Genomic DNA, 21,066 nt, shown 5'->3' with positions numbered 1-21,066 from the left:
TCCTTTTTACTTTAAAAAAAAAAAAAAAAAAGAAAAGGAAGGAACAGTGAAGACAGGACTCAAATGTTCATATTTATTTAGAGAAGGAAGAATCTCTAAATTTTAATAGCAGTGTTTATCCCTTTTACTTTTTTTTAATCTTCAAGCCTGTCTCCCAAAATTCTGATGACAAATAAAGGCCACCACATACTATATTATTACTGTCCTTGTCACACATGCTGGAGAGCACCCAGAGAATCCATGCAGGTGGTCTCATGTTCATTAGCATGCACAATGTAGCTTCTGTCTACCAGGTTTGTCTACCAAAGGAACTTCTGCTTCTTTGTACAGCAAACTTTGATAAAAACTGGCATTGCAATTGATTTGATGCACTGTAATTAATCTGATAAACAAAAGGCTAGGACATGTACCCTCCTCCTTCCAAGGTCCACCAAGTCACGAAGCAGTCTGCCACTGTGGGAGCACCTGTATGAATTATAATGAATGGTATTTGTATTTGTATCCTGAATGTTGATGAAGACTAGTGGAAGAGATGGCATTTCATCTGGCTGAGAGCTCTGTCTGGTGACAAATACCTTTTCATGACTGTGACTGAAATTTAAGGCAGATGTCTGATAAAATATATAGTCATTATATATGTTTATAACAATTTTAATCTGCTGTAGTTTTGACTATAGCATTATATATTGAATGTTTATATAGGTCAGAATCTAATGTATGAAAATCCTGTGCAATGGTTTGTCCAATACTTCAGAAAAACTTTCTGGAACAAGGCAATTAAGCAGACTAGTAATATTTTACTATCAGTCTAATCTTCCCTTAAGCCAGTATAATGCTTTGAATATCATTCCAACAAAAATGTCATTTTAATTCACAAGCTGCAATTACACATTATTGCTTAATTAGAATAAGATTTTTTAAAAGTGAAATATGGTGCACTTGAAAAAAAAATTGTAAGTTTGGCTCTAAAGCAATTTTACTTGCTGAAATTGTGCTGAGCAAGCAATGTTTATATGTTGTTTTTTTAAAAATGAAAAAAGTGGCATGCTTAATAATATAAAATTTATTTTAGCCATTATATAAATGGGGAAATTTCACAAAATAAACAGAGACTCTTTCAAAATATTCAGTTCAATATGCTGCAATTTCAAGATAGCATGACCAATCTCACAGAATCAATTTTCAAAAACACAGTATGTTTGTAGTTCAAAGCAGCCCCTACAATAAAAACACTAAATATTTTTCATATTCCATTCTTTAGCATTTGTGCAGAAATCTTTAAACATATTATCTAATCTAAAGGCTAGCTTTAACTCTGCTGCTATGAAATTTAAGTTCTTCTTAATTTCTTAATATCAAGACCAAGGAATATTGCAGATGAAATATACTGCTTGTATATAAGTTAACAGTGTCAAGCACACATTGGGTGCTCAATAATCAATAACACTTCTGCATGGCAGTATGAGATTGTATTTGAAATAGGGATTTATGACAGATCTCCATCTCCAACACAATAAATTACATTTTATTTGTATTTTAAAAACCTAAAGATACCCTGAGATATCTTCAGTTAGTTAAACTTTTTTTACTGAAATAGTGAAAAAAAAACCCTTATGTCAAAGAGTAAAAACCAGTTTATAATTGGTCATTTTTTTTTCAGAGGACAGATTGTTTGAAAAAACTACTTTTTGTTATTGCAAGGTCTTGTCTTTTGAGAAATCTCTCACTGTGTATAGTGTGGACATTTTAACAGAACCTGTGCATTACCATCCACATTCTATCCATAGATTATTTTTCAAGGATTCACAAATGTCTTTGACCAAACTATTGACAAATGTAGGCTTTGGCACAACTTCTAGGTCTCCCCTGCCAATATCCTTCAGACAGGGGATGTACAGGCTTATGAAATGTGCTGCTGATCAAGGCTTCCAACACCTTTTGCATGGAAACTGGGAAAGAGCAGAAGTATGAGGGATGATGAACAAAGATGTGTCTCATCCTAACATGAAGATAAGACAACCAGGATACCAGCACCTGGATCTACTGTGGAGGCATAGTCTAAAAAAGCCCATATCTAGAGAGTTGTCAGCACAGAAAAAAAAGAAAAAAAAATTGGGGGTCTACACATATATAAAAGCTGATTTCTACAGATTTTAGTGAATCACTATTGATCTCATTCAGGATGATGATATCCATATTCCCCCTTTGTTGCCCAGAGTATCCATTAATATAGGTCTACAAGAGGAGTTTTGTTGGAAGGTGAGGAATGCTAGAGAAAAGTCTAGAAGTCCTTCAAACCTGAGCAGTCTCATTGGTGTTTCCTACCATGAATCACATGTACATTGACTTCACTAAAAACCAAGGCAGTGTAGTCATGGTTTCTCAGCCCAGGAGTTCTTTCTCTCTAGTGAGAGAGCAGAGCACTGCTGTGTAAGATAGAGTGACATGTCCAAGCATTTGGCAAATGGATAAGCTCTGCAGTGACTGAGTTACTGGGAATTGCTTCCCAAATTTCCTTTCACTCATCAACACTTATAAAATATATTAGTATTTCTCATTGAATATTTTCCTTAAGAAAACTTGCTCCTGTGCCAAAAAGATGACACAGATCACCATTCCCCACCAAAAGATGTGAGAAAAACATTTAAAGATGACCCAAAATATTTTAGATCCTATTTGGAATTTAATTGCTGCCTTTCTGCACAAAATCAAAGTCTTCTATCTTTTTTCTAGCCAATATATAGTCTTGGAATTGGAGAAAATGAGAAAATAAATTTGTTCTTGCAAATACTGCTCACACTGTACTGTTTTATGACTCTTCCAAAATACCCAATTACTTTTCACATTAGTAGTTCTTATGTCAACTGCAAAGAAATGCCTGAGGGTTTTCCCCCTCAACAGATTTGTTCTTTTAAAGCAATCCTTGGTTTTAACAACCTGGAAGGCGACATTTTTCTAATGCAAGATGCCCTGAGCCAAAGTAATATCCTGTGTCTGCTCTGAGAGCTGAAAACATTTTATGGAGAACCTTTGGTATGCCTTTTCAGAATAGTCACTCAAAGAATTTTGCAGCTTCTTTTCAGCAGTTAGATGCACTTTCCACACCAGAAGGATTGACTATAGTTTGGTTTACTGTTTTCATAATTCCATGGATATTTAGCACTGAATGAATGGCAGCATAGCAGCTACTATGGCTGAAGGCTTTGAGGAGGCAACATGTTGTTTCTGGTGGTGCAATTTGCTCTTGAGTGGATGGATAAACTTGAGAGATTCATAACAGTGCCTCTGCTGATTTTCATGGTAGTGAAATCTACACTAACGTGGAATGGAGCATTGTAGGGGTTTATTTATCTGAGCATCCATCCTAACCTGGGGTTCTTCAGGATGGGATTACCAAGGACATTTACTTCTTGTTCCTTTTTGTTGCTACTTTCTAAAATCCTGCTTATTGCGACCATTTAGAGTCTCCCAGGTTTTCCTAGTTTCAATTTTTTCCCTATGGTGTGCTAGACAAAATATCTCTTTTAGTTATTTACTCTAAACATAACTGTATTTCCATCTTGCTCTTCCTAAATGCTACTTTCTTTGATGTCTAACACCTTCACTTCAAGTTTATTTCCTTTTTTTTCCTGTGAAGTTTCTACACATTCTTTTCTTTCTCCTCTTTTTCTCTGGCTATTCCAATTAATTTTGTATGATCCAGTTTGACTTCATTTGTATTTTTCAGTAAATTTATCTACTCTCTAAATCCATCCACTTTTTCTCTGCTCTAGGAATCGACTTCCGTTTAGTACGTGTGTCCTGTGCGAGCTTTGTGCCTATCTGGGAGCACTACATATACCACACTCCAGATGGTCTTAAAACCTTGGTAGCCAGTCTGCAAAATTGCTGTTGTTCTCCTTTCAGTAAGGTTATAATTTGTAAACCAAAAGACTTTGCACTTAAACACCTCATTTTGCTGTCTCCAGCTCACTCTCAGTTTCACTAAGATTCTTCATCAGTGATTTATGCAATATACTCTGCATCTGAGGGTCCAATACAACTGCACCCAATATTTAGTTCACTTTCTCTGTATTCAAGTTATTTATCTTTTACAGAGTAATTCTCCTCAAGGTACTTTTGTTATTTAGATCGGATTAATGAATGAACAAAAAAAGTCCATTATTCTGTGATTTCAACAGTGTTAAATGTGCAAGCTTCCCCACAGAAGTGTGTTAAAACCCCACAGTGCAGCTCACAGGATTTGGGGGTGGGATATCACTATCTCTTTGAGAAGACACGTGCAGGTATTTTGCTCAAATTTTTCTTAAAGGACTTAAATAGATACTTCAACACCTAGCACAAGAATTGGTGCAATTAGGGTGATGTTCACTGCTGGGAGGAGAGACAGTATGAGACCTCTACATTACTCGCGTCTCAACTGTGTGTTCAGAGTGTAAACAACAAACAGGTCTTATCTTGTATCCCATCCATGAATCAATTAGATGATCAAGTATTAAACTGTTTATCCAAATGATTTTTCTTCATTGCAGTGCGAGGTCTTTTACATAGTAGTGCACTGGGCTCTAGGTTTGGGGTTGATCTCACTTGACTTTATGTCAAGACCTCAGCAAGTAATCTAACTTCAATTTGTTGTGGGTGGAGAGAGGAAGTCCCCTTCACAACATGAACTGTGAGCCCACACCAATTTTAGCAAACCAGGCCACTACACTGCTGTTTGCTTTGAAAAGTGAAACAAGCCACATATTACTAAGATGTAGAATCAGGGAAATATGCTGGTTGAGAGCATGACCACCACCTGATTTCCCACTGATTCTTAAGTGTTGCTTCCCTTAAAATGTTTCTCTGTAAAGAGATTTTTTCTCTTTTTGGTCTAATTTCTCTGTTTTGGTCTAACTCAAAAAAATATTAAAGTGTTAGCATGTTATTTATTCTGTAAATCTCTTTGTCTTCTCCTATATAGAAATTCAGATATATGTATATAGATATATATAAGGAAAACGAGCACCTGTCCTGCATAACCCTGTTGGCTTTAACACTGGTCTGGGGTTGTATGCAGTTATTCCACCACTCCAACAGCTGCTTTGCACTCTTCTCTACCACTGCCACAGTAGCATTCATGTGCATGGCCCTTTGCAGAGCAGCTGACAAAGAAAGCTGAGCACACAATCACTTCTCTCTGTTTGCTCCTGTTGTTGTCGTGATTTATTAGGTACAAAGGCAGGAGACTGGCCCCCCCGCACAAGTCGGAAATAGAGTGTTTCACCCCAAAAGGGAGTATGGGGAATGGTGGGCGAGCTACAATGACCAGGTAAGCAAAGAGCAAGTGGCCTTAGGTCAGTGTGATATGTCTGTGAACAGAAGGAGCAACCCTGGATAATTCCAGATGCTCTGTCTGTAATTCCTGTGTATCCCATAAAATATGTTTAGAAAAGAAAAAAAAAAAAAAAGAAAAAAAGAAAAAGAAAACATGTTGCCACTGCTGATTTATGTGTTCCATCTGACTACAAAAAAACTCTGCACCATGTTCATTCCAGTGATCTGAACGACATGTCCTGTGTGATGTTGTTGTAATATGGTGCTTTGGGGAGGAGAAATCTTGCACCTGACTCATTAAGCCAGTTGGGCAGATGAAAAGAACCAGCATTCTAACCAGGAGTAAGGGTAGGTCCGATACATATTAGGGGTTACATTAAGTCTAACCAAAAAAACTTTTTAAAAGGGCAGAGAAAAACTGATTGATAAAAACATATTCAACATGAAAATGTTGGTTCTTCTTAATCAAAATATCTTATGGAAAAGTGCTGAGTTTTACAGTTATTTTAAGGAAAGGTTTCAAAGTAATTTTAAATTCAGTTTAAACCCTCTTTTTAATAACTTTCTCAGATTAATACATATACTTATTTTGTGTTTCATTATCATTATATTTTGCATGACATTAAGCAATGCTACAATTTAATGAATATCAAATACTAGATTTTTTTCAATGTTACTAGAATTAACTGCTTTAGTATGGCCATTTTGATGTTCTTCGTATTGAAATATTTCAAACTGCTTCATTCTGTGAAATACTTGGAGATTTCAGCAATTCTTCTCATTTTGAGATTTCCAAAAGTTGAACTCTCCCATAGGACAGAATTATCATTTCTCCATATATGTCCTTTCATAAATATATAAGCACATTCATGCCAAAGATGGTTATACATCTTGCATGAAACAATGCTCTTAAGAAGCATTGTGCCATTGTGTTATGTTCTACTAAGTGTAAGAGCCATTGCACCATTTATTAAAAGATCTACTTATTCCTTATCAAGCCCTGTAGGATATTTATAAATGTAACAGTAGAGCACAGGGTGACCAAATTATACCATCACTTTTCCCAAGTGTTACTTTCCTCAGGGAATTTTATCATTGCAGGAAGGTGTTCAGGGAGACACTTGCACAGTGATACGTTTCCCGTGGGTACAGCATCCACACACATGCATAAGGCCATGAACACTCACAACATATAGCACACACCTGAGGGCTTCTGCAGTTAAAATACCTTCAGAAACATTGAATGCTGAGTGTTGCACACAAAGTATATTTTTTGTTGACTGGACTGGTTTCTTGTCTCTGTGTCATCTGGAATTCTTTTTTCTTACATTGCATTGCCTTCGGAAATATTTATTCTTCATTTAAAAGCTATCTGAAATCAATATATTATGGAACTTTGAAGAGTGGAAAAGTACATGTAATTGTCAGACAACTGTATTTTGTTGTACAGTATTCAGCTCTGTTTTACCTGGCCATATATACACATTTGAAAAACTTCTTTTTTATGTCTTCACAGTGAAGAATCTGTTTGCATTCCAGACTGTAATCAATCTGAGTCAAGTAGAGAGGAGAAAAAGGTTCCTGTTAAAGAGGATGCCCTAACAGTCAAAAAGACTGGAAACTGTGTCAGTCTAATAGTTCCACAGCAAGACTGTCAGCTGCAAGACCTACTCAAACAGTTAAGAACACCTGCTGCTTAACAGAGAGTGCAATTGCATTTGATGGCTGTGTTTTGTTGTCTCCAGCCACAATGTCCTGGCCAATGGTCCTTGTCCAATTTTGTGAGCTCAGCAGAGTTGCCATTGAATAGCCTGGGAATCTCCCAGAGAGAACTCAGACACTGCAGGACAGAAAGTAGGTATATTCTCGTGTCCCTGTAAGTATCAGACCAGTGCTAGAAGTCACTGAGATGAAGATATATGAAAAAAGACATAGAGGGGCCTGACCATTTGTGAATGATGAAAAAACTCATCATCTCATGGGACAAAGAGGTCCCATGATACTGACCAAATCCCACTTACAGTCTTCCAGTCTAAATAATGCCATGCAATTCATACTGGGCAGTGTTGTTCAGCTCATGTCCTGAAAGCCCTCGTGCAACATCATATTTGTCTTCCAATCTTATTGTGGACATTTTCCATACCTGGGCCTAACTATCCCTTTATATTAGTATTACAAATGGCTTTGGATTTTTCAAGATGAAAAATTACATATAAATAAAAGTAGTGGGTACATTATGTGACACCTTGTAAGGCTATTTCCAATTAGGGCAGTTACAACATCCTGCATCACCTGTGAGAATCATTCACACATATTTGATAAAGTCAACTATAGAAATGTTTTATGAAGCTTTCACAAAGCAGCCATCACAAGTTCTTTTGTATTTCTTGCATAATATATACTTTTTTTTATTTGATTGACCGCAATGAATAAGAAACTGCTTAATAACTCACAGGAGTAATTTTCCTGATAAGTCACATATGCAAAAATACTTCTGTAATTCTTTGTTAGGCATGCCAAACATGTAAAGTTCCTCCAATTGCATGCTATTTGCAGAAGACAGAAGTCAAATCAACTCTTGACTTTGGAGATACAACTGGGAGAGTAAATTTTTTTTTTTTATTGTTGGTTTATTGGTTGGTTCATTGTTTGGTTTTTTTGTTTGTGTTGTTTGGGGGGTTTGTGGTGTTTTTGGTTTTGGTTTTTTTTTTTTTGTTTGTGTTTTTTTTTTGGTTTTTGTTTTTTGCTTTTTGTTTTTTTTTTTTTTTGTGCACTGCTTTTACACTTGATTTCAGTGTCAGGTAAGGTGTTGGTTTCTATTTTTCCCAATACCCACTTCATACCATTAGCAATGAAAACAGTGAAAAATCAGATTGACCAAGTAATGCTGAAAACACCTCAAAGTATGTTCTGCTTTAAGTGGAACTCAGGAAGCAGAGCTCAGAGTTCAAGAGGTGTCATTGTCCTCTCTCCATCCTGTGAATAGAATGCTCCAGTGTAGCAGAGATGCTTGTGCTCAGAGATGCTTGAAAGGGCATTTTTCAGACAGCATAACACAGCTCTAGTTACCTTAATTAACAATAGCAATGAGGTCATGGTAGTAGAGGAAAGAAGATACATCTCATACCAGGATCACTTTTGCAATTTGGATAATGACCACTGTTGTACTAGAAATGTTTCATTCAGATACCAGTCCCTCCAATCTAACTAGGCATGCTAGTTGCCAGAATCAGCAGCACTGGTGGCTGCACTGGGAGGTCACTGGCAAAGGTTTTGTCCCTCAACTCTCTCTCACTTTGTAGTTTCTTTCATACTTACAAATTAAAGTCACTCATATAAATGTCAGCTGGGATTTTCATGAGGAAAGGAGGTATCAACAGATCATAATTTGTAGAGTAATATAAATAATTGCTCTTGCTGTTCACAACAGAAAACTACTCTGAAAAATAATTGCAAATCATTGTTTATTTCTGAAACTCAGGACTTGACAAAATCATTTTTTGCCCTGTATCATTCCTCTTTTCTGTTTTATCGTCATTTATTTCCACAGAAAAAGCAGTATGAGATTAATTTAAACTAAATAACTTGAGTGATATAGCTGGTTATTTGTGTGTGGCAGAATTGTCTCTTATCTAGGGAAACAATTACATAGGCGGGTAGAGGTTTTCTTAAAAGCTTTTTATAATTAGAGGAATAGCAACAAAATAAAACATTACAGTGGTAGAATTTACTTAATTTACACATCTTTGGTTCTGCATCCAGTTATCCAAGTTGCTCTATATTTCTGGGAGAAACTATGACTTGCTTCTTCATAATTGTATACTGAAGTTCGCCACTTCTAGCACTTGTTTCATTTCAGTGTTTTTAGCATGTTGCCAGGCACTTGCATTCTCCCAGGGGTGAAGAACTTGGGTCACAAGCAAAAGAAATAATGATCTGAGATTATTATTTATTATGAGGAGACAAGATGAAAGAAAATGTATATTTGCCCCTACTTGAATTCATCATGGGCATGCGCACACACACACACACACACACATACACACCATCCCTTATGAATAATCAAATTTTAATTAAGTCTAGAGATAGCACACAAATCCTTTTCAGGCAGAGTAATTATATCATTGAGTCCTTAATAAGGTTTCAGCAGAGGAGTCTAAAAGGAGAAGAGGTTCCTGCTATTTACTTTGAATAACAAGGGTTCTCTGGCAGAAGGTTATATGGGCTGAGCCAAGTACAGAAGTTTATCCTGCTTATCACTGCCAGCTGCTTCTGGGGATAACATGGGAAGACTTCTCCCTTAAAGATGCAAGAAGTCTGCACAGTGTTGGAGCTATGCCTTAACTGTAACACTTCAGCCATTGAAACATCTGGGCACAAATTTGCTACCAATTTTGGCTCCATAAAATTTAGACCAGTGTTCTAAAATATGAGCTTCCATTCATGGACTTATAAACTTAAGAACTTGAAATCTTTCATTATTATAGTCTCATGAGGACAGGTTGCAAACATATCATACGTGTCTCCATCAAGTTATTGTCCAGTGTGTGTTTGCAGTTGCACCATTTCAAATTTGGAGTTAGATACCCATATCAGTATGTGAGAGAGAACAAAAATTCCCCTACATTTTTATGGTTCCATTTATATTTTGGCTTCCCCTGCTGAATACTACTATGCAGCTATGCATTCTGGGCTTTCTTAAAAAATAATGAATTCCATCACTTTAAACTGGTTTTCCTAGTTCACTCAAAGATATTAAGAGAACATGTGACTTATTTTCAAATTGCATATGTTTTCAGCAACTGTTCCCAGTATCAGTCCCTAGGCATTCAGCACCAGAATTAATTTTAGCAGCTCTGGGTAATTAATAAGAATTGCACCCTTGTAAAAATATGAGGGTTTTCAGCTGCTGTGTCTGTAAATTCCTCTTCCTGTTTTTCATTTCTTCTGCATTTTGAAGTACCTTACAAAATAAATTTGTTTCACTAGCACCTGGATAAAGAAACACTTGTGGCAGACCTATGTACTATCTCATAAATAATCATACAACACAGGAAAAAAATACTGCAACAAAACTTCTACTATCTCAACAAAAACAAAAGACCAAGTGATCCATTCTAGACAGTTAAAAAAATATGTGTAAAGGGGGGGAATATTTTTTCACACCAAAATGTATAAAAAGCTGTTAATAGCTCTCATGAACAGAAAAAAATCCTTAAGGACAAAACTCAAGTGTCTATAAAGAAATTAATTAAGAGAAAAAAATGGAAAACAAAACGTATTGTTATTCTGTCATCAAGTGGACAACTGTAGAAGAAATATTTGAAATATCAGCTACTTCAAAGTTTTCTCATTTATTCTAATTTCATTTCTTGTACATATTATGTAAGTCTAGAAGGCAGGGAAAAGGCCAGTCTATCAAAATCAAAGCAGCTTTTTGTAAAGACAATGGAGAAATAATTACTGGCTGCTTCTCAGGAAATCTCTCTTGTGCATAAAGCCAAACCCAATTAACATATAGCTAAAGAAATTAAAACCAAAAAAATGTTCTGCAAAATGCTTTGATTTACACCAAAAAAAAAAAAATTCTGAACATTTTGGTATCACTGGTTGAAGTTTGCTGCATTCTCCTCTGCTCTATTCAGTGTAATGTGCCAGCAGAAGAACCGGCAGAGGAGGAGTAGGGTAGAAAAATTTGTATTCAATCAAACTTTGTAGTGAAATTCCTTTGAGAGTTCAAAGGTGTAATTCCTTTGTTTTTAACTGATGGAGCCAAAACCTGCTTACAAGAAAAATCTAAGATTTCACTATCCTAAAGTTTCCCGTCATTGAAGAGCCAAGGCAGAGCTGGGCATAGTAAATGTAAACAATTCCATTCCTAGACATCCTATTCTGTGTCTGTGGTCTATCTTTATTTCTCTGGTTTTAAGTTGTGAGCATTGCATAGTTTCCAGTTGACTTGACAGAGTATCAATCAATATGCAATTAGAACAGGATCTTAAAGTATTATCACAGCAATTTATCCACAACCCACTTTAATGCCAATACAAGAAAACAAGTAGTGCTCCTTTCGCAGAGGCAAAAAATTATTGCATGCTTCAGTCCACTGTTGACTGCCTAGTAAGTAGGTGCACATGATAAAGCATAGGATACATTTCCAACACGGAAAATCTTTAGCTATTGGGTTCACTCCTTACTGAAAAGTTATAGAATCAAGAAGGTTGGAAAAGTCCTCTGAGATCATCAAGTGCAAATGTAAACCCAACATCACTGTGTTCATCACCAAACCTTTTTCCCAAGTGCCACATCCAAATGTATTTTGAACACTTCCAGGGACGCTGATCCTACCACTTCTTTGGGCAGCCCATTCCAATGCCCCACCACCTGTTCAGTGGATGGTGTTTGTGTCCTATTCGGTTTTTAATATCAAGGAATTTGCAGTGAATAATGGTCAAATCTTTCAGACTTTTGCACAAAAATTGCATTAAACAGCCATTGGGTCTCCTTCAGAGCCCTAGGATCAACATGAGAGCCACATGCAGAGATTACTCTCAGGCAGAGCACCAAAGAAGTGTGAGCATATCTGCCAAGACTGACTCAAACCCAAACTGAGATTCAGGGAGGCTGGTGACTTGCACCACTGAAGATTTAAGTGTTCACTATCTTTCCAAAGGGTTCCATGCAAACTCAGATTTCATCCTTTCCCGTTCCCCAGGTTCTTCAGCCTCATATCCCTCCTTAATTATTGTCTCTTTAACTGTGACCAGGGAGGGAGTAGCATATTGCCTTCATGAACTCTTACAATCTGACCTTCAGGCCATGAAAATATTTATATGCATTCAGTACACTTTTAAAGGATTTGAACATCTCTACTAAGCCAGTGCTTGAAGTCAGGAGAGGTGCTAGAATACACCACTTTCTTTGGGCAAGCATTTCTATTTGCATTGCCTAATCCGTCATGCTGATGGCATTTATTTCTCTCCTGTGGCAGGCAGGCCTGTCACAGGTCCTTCTAAGACCTCACCAGGAGGACATGCAGGACTGGATCTGCATCCTCTCTTCCTGATAAAAGTTACAAGTGCCAGATCATTTTCCCTCCTGCTCCAGGTCAAACACAGCAGCAACAGGGACAAGGTTTCATGGTCATCATACCGGAACTAGAGGCAAGATCTCATCTGCCAAGCAATCCAAATTCTGCTCCTGCTGCTTCCACTGAGATCCCACTGAGCTCAGGACTCAGCATGATCAGTGAGCCAGGGCTCTCAAACAGTTCTCAACACCCACAGAGTCTGTGTTGCAAGGAAACAAGTATATGGTTCTCAGAGGGAACAGTTTTACTCTGCAAGACATTAGTGCCACCTCCTGCTCAGCCCAGAACTGGACCCCCAGAGATTCAAAGAGTCAAAGTGAGCAGTGCTACAGGACAGTTTGCTTTTTTTTCTTGCTCTGATTGGAGTACAGCAGAAGGAAGGAATTGTCTGAACATCAAATTACAAGCCACCAGCTGTTTTGCCTGGCATTTTGATGGTAGGGTCCTAATAGACAGCTTCCAAGACACAAATAACATCCTGGTGACCATTGCAGCAAAGGGGCGAGACCATATGTACTTATACAGCTCCTTTGCCAGTCCTCTCTCTCCTAAAGTACCCATTGTTTTACACTGTGTTTGTCTACTGGATTCTGTCATGCTTCTTTTGAAGGGGAAATCTGTTGACATGTGTTGTGTTACATGATCCATCGTAATTCCATGTAATGTAATCACAGATGTGAACACACCAGGAGGTTTTATTTTATGCTCAGCATGCAACTTTTTTTTAGAGGGCCAGAAGAGCTATTAAATGGATAGTTTGAGGGAAGCCTCCACATGAAGGCTGGTATAAAGTCATCCGTATTTAGTAAAGTATGTGCTTTGCAAACTATTATGCTGCAGGCTAACATGTGAGGATATCTATTGCATACTTAAAAAGCAAACAAAAAACAAATTTCAATAATTTGACAGGGTCTCCAATGTTGTTGTCTTGTCACAAATTCCTAAATGGCTATAGCAAATGTTTTGGAAACCAAAGCGAATTGTCTAAAGTTTTGATGTATTTTATATATAAATCATGTTTATTTGTATGTGTAGACTGTTTTTCCTGCTGACATCATTTCAGAGTCATTGTCTGTTTCAGCTAAGAAATATTTCTAATATCTTTCTTATTTCCAAAAACTATATGTTAATGTATGTGCGAACACCAGCTCATCAGACTAAGGAAGACGCAGAAGGAAATACTATGTGTTTATAAGGGCCACAGCTGCCTTTTCTTAGGTGTCAAGAGGAGACAAATAAGCAGCTTTGATAAAGAGTATGACAGGATCTGAAAAGAATTTACCCTGAGAGGACTCATTTTGCAGAAAAGTGGAGCAAATTTTTTATTGCTGTCTCCAAACTCATGTTACCTTGAGGAGTTTCTTGTATAGCTTGTCTGGTATTTCTTTCCTACTAGGAACATAGTTTCATTCTCTGAGCTGACCTGTAATTTGAAAAAAATAAATTATTTCTTTAATTTAGGGACAGGTAGCTTGCCAAGTACTTGGTTAAGAAGTTGTTGCCCATTACCTACAACCAGTATAGTCTCTTTCTGTGTATTGCTCCAATGCTTTCAAGTAGTGGGACATAAATAGATTTTTTTTCCTCAGCCTTAACAGATTACACTTCTTCATCTCCCAGTCTACAATCTCTGCCCCCATACCAGGAATCCATGTTCAGAACACTATAACAAGCTCCTTACCACTGAAAGCTCCCAGGCCAGACCACACACCTGCCCCTGCACTCTAGTCAGTCTGAATCTTTCACTCGCTCTCTTCAAGCATTTAATTCTTCCTCACCCCTCTATACATCCCTCTTCCCAACACCAGTCCAGCAGAAGGGAAGCCATCAAGCTGCTGACTCCCCCAGCATGGACACTGTGCCCCAAGGGCCTCCACAGAGGGGTCAGCAGTGGCCATGAGCTAGCACAGGACAGGTGGTGGCAGTGTGCACAACTGGCCTGTACATGAGCTGACATGCTGCTTGTTGTCCTGGAACATACAGGTATAAATGATAGATATAGATATATTGCAATAAACAGATATAGATGAAATTACAGTCAGCTTTATGGTGAATATAAACTCTGAAATACCATATACTCTTGATATAGGTACAGAAATTATATTTTTAACTTTGTTGCAAGTTACCATCTTATTTCATTTGTGTTTACAGCTCTAATGGGAAATCAGTTTCCTGGGCCCAGAACGAGAAAAGCAGCCGAGGAGCACACCTTTGGCAGCGGTTGTCAGTCCACATCAACAAAAAAGAGAACCCCAACCAAACTGCAGTGATCAAGCCTTTTTCTAAAAGCACAGATAGTAGCCGACACAGTAGCAGCGCTACATTTCCCGAGGCTAGTGCCAAAACGCTTTATGACGTTTCAGAAGCCGAAGAGCAATACCCAGCTCAGTACCGACCACAGACTCCCTCACCAATCAGCACTTTGAGCCACAGAACTGCCTCTGTCAGCCGAACAGAAGATGAAGCCCCTACCTTCCAGTCAGAACCTCCTCAGCGAAGTAGCTCCTCTCAAGGCTCCCTCATGGAGCAGATCAGCAGCGTCGTTACTCGCTTCACAGCCAATATCAGTGAGCTGAACTCTATGATGCTTTCAACACCTACTCCAGGGACAGTGGGGGCTGCTCCTATCTGCTCTTCATACCTGATTCCACGGGAAATCCAGCTCCCTACAACAATGACCACGCTTGCAGAGATCCAACCGCTTCCTGCCATTGAAGTCAATGGCGCTTCACAGTCTGCTAGGAAACCTTCAAATGACAGCATCAAAGAAGGCACTTCAGAGACCCCAACAGCCAAGCAAGACCTGGAGGAGCTGGTGGCTTTAACTCCTCCTTCTCCTTTTAGAGACTCCATCGATTCTGGAAGTGCATCTCCCAGCTCTCCAGCTTCTGAATCAGCTCTCTGTATTCCGTCCTCCCCCAAATACGATACACTCCTCATCAGAGATTATACTCAAAGTTCTTCTTCTCTGTGAATGTAGTTCAAGATGATGTTGGGGCTCAACAACTACAAGCAAGTAGTAAGGGGACAGTCAGGTCTTCAAGATCTCCAGTGTTTATGCAGACAGAGTGAGGCATTCGGTCATCTTGTGAGGAATGGAAAGGAAGAAGAGGAATCACTTGAGAGGTGGAAACATCAGATTAATTATGCTGATTTAAAGACAAAATGACTTTTGGCAGATTATCGTGGCCTTAAAAAAACATGGGCTTTTCAGAAACACTGAATCTATTTTTGAGGGCTTATAAGGAGTCTGTTAATCCAGTTACATACCAAGTGCTTTGCTTTAGTATTACAATGAACTGTGTGTACAATATAGGGGACGGGGGGAACTAGATTGTAAACAACTGTACAATGGTTTGTTTGTTTACTCTGATCCCTTGCCCAGAAGTGAACCTTGATCTTTTATCAAGAATAGAAGACCAAACGTTGAATGTACATTTTCTAACAGACTCAAATCTGGGACCAACATGTCAAGCTTTCTCTCTTTTTTTTTTCTATGAAGATCACAAAAAGCAGTAATGTATGTTACTACTAAACATTTTACTGAAGAATATTGTGTCTGTGATACGTTACATGTGGATAACACTAAGCTGAGGCTTTGCAGTGAGTGACTGCAATATGGAGGGCTTTACAAGTGACTTCTCAACCTACGCATTTGTTTATGGAATTATCTTCTATCAGTATAAAATTTCAATTTGTTATCATTGGATTCACCTTCACAACAACAAAACCCACGGAAGATTTCCTGACTATTTCACCATGTTGCCAACTAATATTGAAGTAGCAAAAAATATTTTCTGGAGTACTGTTTTGTAATTCCCTTACCAGGGCAAGTTGTTGAGATGAATATTCTCTTTCTAGCAGCACTATCAAGCTACATTATAGCTTCACTCCCTAGAGAAATTAACACATTTTTATGGACATCCTCATGATAATGTTACCAGTTAAAATGCTTATTCAGACTCCCATCTTTGCTTGTAACAAACAGGTAAACACCCTAAGGATTTTTTCCATCCTTTGAATGACAGAATTCTAGGATAGCAATTTGGATTATGACAAATGCTAATTGTCAGTGGGAAAGGTTGTCATAATCTTAATTAATATACATATATATATGGAAAAAACCCTGTGTCAAAGTCTTCTTAGAGGTGATTAAGCTACTCTTTAATAAGCAACAATTTTAAAATTTGTTTTGCTGCTGATGCCTTGCAGCTATGAACAGTTACAAAAAAAAAATACATTCAAAGCAATACAGAGTAAAGGTTAAAAAAAGAAGACCTAATGACATATGAACAAACAGAATCTTTGTTTCTTAGCAGCTCACAGAAGAAACAAGGGGATTCCTCAATTTCTTTTCCTATATCAAGGTAGTACAGTTTAGTGCACTTCATACTGTCACAGCACTTTTTTAATACAGGCAGGGAAGAGTTTTAAAGTTTGAATAGTAGCTAAATAATTTTTGATAGGTGTAGTTACATAGAACTTGTAAGTCAGACCCTAAACACACACTGTATTTACTCTCTTCTTCATGACATAGCTGTCCTCAGGTGCCAAACTTTTATGGGTTTGTTTTATTTTATTGAAGGATAGCATGAAGTGATGAGTAACGTCCTTTGATTCAAAGTTGAGTTGATGTAGCCTTATATAGAAGACAGCGTCAAGGAAGGGAGCCTTGAAATAAGGCTGCTATATTTTCTTTTCAAAACCTTTAGATCTTGTTTCTTCGAAGATATCAAATATTTTGTAATCAAAATTCATACCTCCTTTTTCTCCCCCATGCTCAAAATAGCTATGTGATCAAACAAGTAAAAGATGAAAGCACATTCACATATTTTAGCAAAAAGCATTTTCTATTCCTTTGGGGTGCTTGCTTCACTATTATGTGTTGCACCCCAATTTGCTGCTCAACAACATTTAAAAATGAAAAGTAATAGATGACTGAATCCAGACCATCACCTCACAGAGATGGTCTAGTGACTCTACAGCCAGGCAATGTTATCCAATTGCAGTCTGGGCATGCTTGTCTTGTCAGGTACAGTCATTTATCAGCTTTGCATGAACAGGCAGGTCACAAAACAGCTCTACTCCAGAAGGCAGATCCCTACACTAAGGCATGACTGAAGGTCCTTGTTGCCCATATGCAGTTCTTGCATCCTCGCATGACTGATCACATGGACTCAGTTCTGTGCAGCTGCACGGTTCCCAGACTAGAGCAGAGTTTTGCCCTCTTGGTTCACAGAACTAGCATGTCTCATCATTCCCTAGTTGTCCATGTCTTCAGAAGAAAGCATCTTCTGCCACAGGTTACAACCCATATTTAAGAGAAAAGCATGTCCAATCAGTCTGTGATACAAACATTCTTATTAGGGGAGTTTAGACCACTTAAATGTTGTTCATGGAAGACTTATATGATAATATTTGTCTCCCATCAGTGCAATACTGTTCTAATATAAAGTGTCCTGAGATTACTAATGTGAATTTGGAAGAGATTCTATTACTACCTGTTCTCTTACACTTCAAACTATTGACCAATATATTTACAAGAACATCCTCTACCTTGATCCTTCCCTAGTGTTTTAGATCCCCGATAGTCTTTTACTTATGGTAGTGTACAATTAATAGAATTGTATTCCTCCTAAAACCTGTGGGTTTCATTGCACTGTGAAATAATCAACAGTGGAAATAAGGATTATACAGACAAACATAAAAATCTTTCCTTAAATAAAAAACAAGTAAAAAGGAGTGAAAAATAGAAACTGTCAAGCTCAGCATAAATATACCTTTTCTGCTCTCAAGCTGCACCATAGCTATTGCTCAGAGCTTCCTGACAATGGTCATGTGTACTGTCATGACAATTTGGGTGTGGATGCACCATGTGCCCTGAATGCATGTTTTAAGAGCCTAAAACACTAATGTGGTGCAACCCAAATTTCAAACACTTTTGTTCACTCTCACTTTCAGTGGAGTCGTATCTTTTGCGTATCTACCAGCCTCAGCAGACATTTCAGTGACACAAGGAACCATGCTACCCTGCTGAGGTAGTATCCTCAAGGAGTCAGTCTATTTTTAATGAAAGATGGGCAACCTTAGAGGCATTTAAAGAAGGCATAATCTTCTTTAATTGTGCAGACTAGAGTGCATCAATGCCATTTTTTATTATGCGTTTGAATTTCAACAAAGTGAGGAAAGGTTTTGTGGAGAAGAAGGCAAAAATGGTGTAATGCCTGTAATAATAATCCAAATGAGCCCAATGGGAGATTTGCAAGACTGGAAAGTTCTCTGGGAGAAGCCAGTGGGTTTGACATAAGAGAAAAAAAAATATGAATGACAGATATCATGACTTCATTATGCTGTTTGTATGCTAGTCTCTGTTTAGGACATTAAGCTAGAGTGGCAAGGGTTTTCAGATATAAATAAAAAGTTACAATCATGAACACTTTTCAATTTAACTAAAGAATGTGCAAGTACCAACTGAATGGCTTGAAATTTGCCTTCCAATATAGTGCTGCTGACACAAAGGGAATTAAAGGATTTGAAACAACTGTCATTCTTGACCACATGGACCTCAAAAAAATCTCTTATTTCTTTTGTGCTAGAGGCCAGCTCTAAAGAGTGATGGTGTAATCACCTTTGGATCTATGCTTTTGAAATAAAGTGGGTCACTCTCAGGCCACTCGAAAAGGAGCCTTTGCAATATTGAAGAACTGTATTTTTAAATTCTCTCTGAAGAATGATTGCATGACTTTGAAGATGTGCTTCCTTATACTTCTATCTGAACATTTGGTGCCTAGACTCATGCAGATACCTTAGACCAGAGATTTTTAGACCACAGCTCACAAATCACTTGTTGATATTTTCATGGAGCCTGGTTGATCCAAGGTGCTGGCTTCTTCCATTGATTTCCAGCTATAAAAAGTGAGATAGAAATTAAATGCTAATTCAAACACTGTTATAAGTTCTAAAAGAAAAAAAAAAAGTCATGTTAGTTTGCTTGGATATTTATTCAGTTGCTGTGTTTGTAAAAGGAAAAGTTTTGTTAAAAACTGAGAGAATAAGCTATCAAAAGAGAGTAAATGGGAAGCCAAATCCATGACTCTCAGGATGATAGAGGAGTTCCCCTGCAAATATTTTCTTTAGTGTGCAAGACCAAACTGAAAGACAGCATAGCTGTGGGTGTAAGTTTCGTAAAGTGTGCAACCTTGTTATTCTGCTTAATACATCATTTATGAGGTGAGAGGATAAAAGATGACAGCAACAGACAGCATAAAAAAAGAGTTGGTTCCTTAGGGAAATGAGAGCACTATGCTCAGGACTAACAATGCAACAATGAATTTTGTATTGTGTTGGAGACCAGTGTAAGGTCTGGTTTGGCTGACCCCCAAAAAAGAGACTTTGGAGCCTAAAGTTAGGATTTCGGTAGAATTTAATATCTACATTTTAAACACAATTTTAAAGCAACTATTCAAATGCCACCTTCCTCCAGCATCTAGCGTAGTATGACTGTGTATGCTCAGAACTAACCTGATCATCACACATCTAAGGATCTTTGTACCTAACTCATGTTAAAACTCATCAAGGATGCAGAAAACAGAGAATGCACTGTACAGTTTCCTGGCTGGAAAGTTCTCCAATGACTCAGTGCTGAGATACCCTCTCTTCATTTCCCCAAGGCAGCTTCACAGGACAGGAACAGATTAAAGAGTGTTACAGTGGAAAAGGAACAGTGCAACCTGATAGGACACACACTGAATAGAGATCATATGTGACCATTTAATATAAAATACTTAAAAAATTTCTGGAGCAGAGACAAGGTATTTTAACTCCAAAGTAGAGGCAACCTTTTGTCTGTGCTACAGATTGGCTAAAAAAAAAAAAAAGTTAAGTGCTTCCCTGAAATATGTTTTTGTGACAGGAGGGAAGGATGTGCCCTTAGATAACTTTTTATCTGCAGAAATGTTGTCTTCCATCTGGAGTTCTCAGACCCCAACATAGAAAGGAGAGGTTGAATCTTCTTGAATAGGTGAAGGAATTAAACTTGAATTCCTACTTCTCTGAGACTGCATAAAAAGGGACTTATTTAATTTTCCTCCAGCCACCTTATACAAAAGTGACCTGGCCCGTCTTTGAAACAAAAGGTATAGATGTCTCCAGAAATTGATCTCAGAGGAAAATTAGCATTTTCTGCACATTGCATTTGCATACTGGCTCAAACAGAGTATTCCTAGACATCTCTTTCCTTTTTGTCTTGCTTTCTTGGGCACTAACTCTTCTCACTAACTCTACAGAAAGGTTAGATATTTAACAAAAGTTCCTGACCTCCACACTAGAGCAAAAAAATGCATATTACACTGAATAATTTTAAGTGCTGAAGTCCTTTGTTGGCACTGGCCCTTAATCTATTTGACCTAAATATCCATAAAAAGATAACCAAAGCTGGACAGTGGCCACTGAAGTCTAGATTTTGACTATTTGTTCTGCAGAGAATGATAATGACAGGATATTCTTCCCAGTCTTTTTTGAATCAAACAGCAGATGAATTTTATTAGGCTCATTCCTGAAGCTATGCTTGGTGAATAGGTCCTTCCTACCATTCATCTTTATCAGTTCTACTCTATCTGCTGTCCCAATGGGAAAGTCGTCCTCTAACTAAACCTGTTAAG

The 21,066-nt window shown here is 37.8% G+C and overlaps 1 protein-coding gene across 1 annotated transcript in view; it reads left to right on the top strand.

The window, feature by feature from the left end:
- Nucleotides 1-15,380, top strand: part of GRM5 (glutamate metabotropic receptor 5) — a 231,737-nt gene extending 216,357 nt beyond the window's left edge. Inside the window, exons 9-11 of the mRNA XM_041414099.1 lie at nt 5,213-5,311; nt 6,833-6,994; nt 14,558-15,380. Coding sequence (XP_041270033.1) covers nt 5,213-5,311; nt 6,833-6,994; nt 14,558-15,380 — 1,084 coding nt within the window. The remainder of the gene's footprint in view (nt 1-5,212; nt 5,312-6,832; nt 6,995-14,557) is intronic.
- Nucleotides 15,381-21,066: the final 5,686 nt, after the last annotated feature.

This window comes from Onychostruthus taczanowskii, unplaced genomic scaffold, assembly GCF_017590055.1.
Source record: "Onychostruthus taczanowskii isolate IOZ18803 unplaced genomic scaffold, ASM1759005v1 scaffold44, whole genome shotgun sequence".
Lineage (NCBI taxonomy): Eukaryota > Metazoa > Chordata > Aves > Passeriformes > Passeridae > Onychostruthus > Onychostruthus taczanowskii.
Note: the sequence above shows the minus strand (reverse complement) of the source record. Positions and strands in the feature narration are given on the sequence as shown.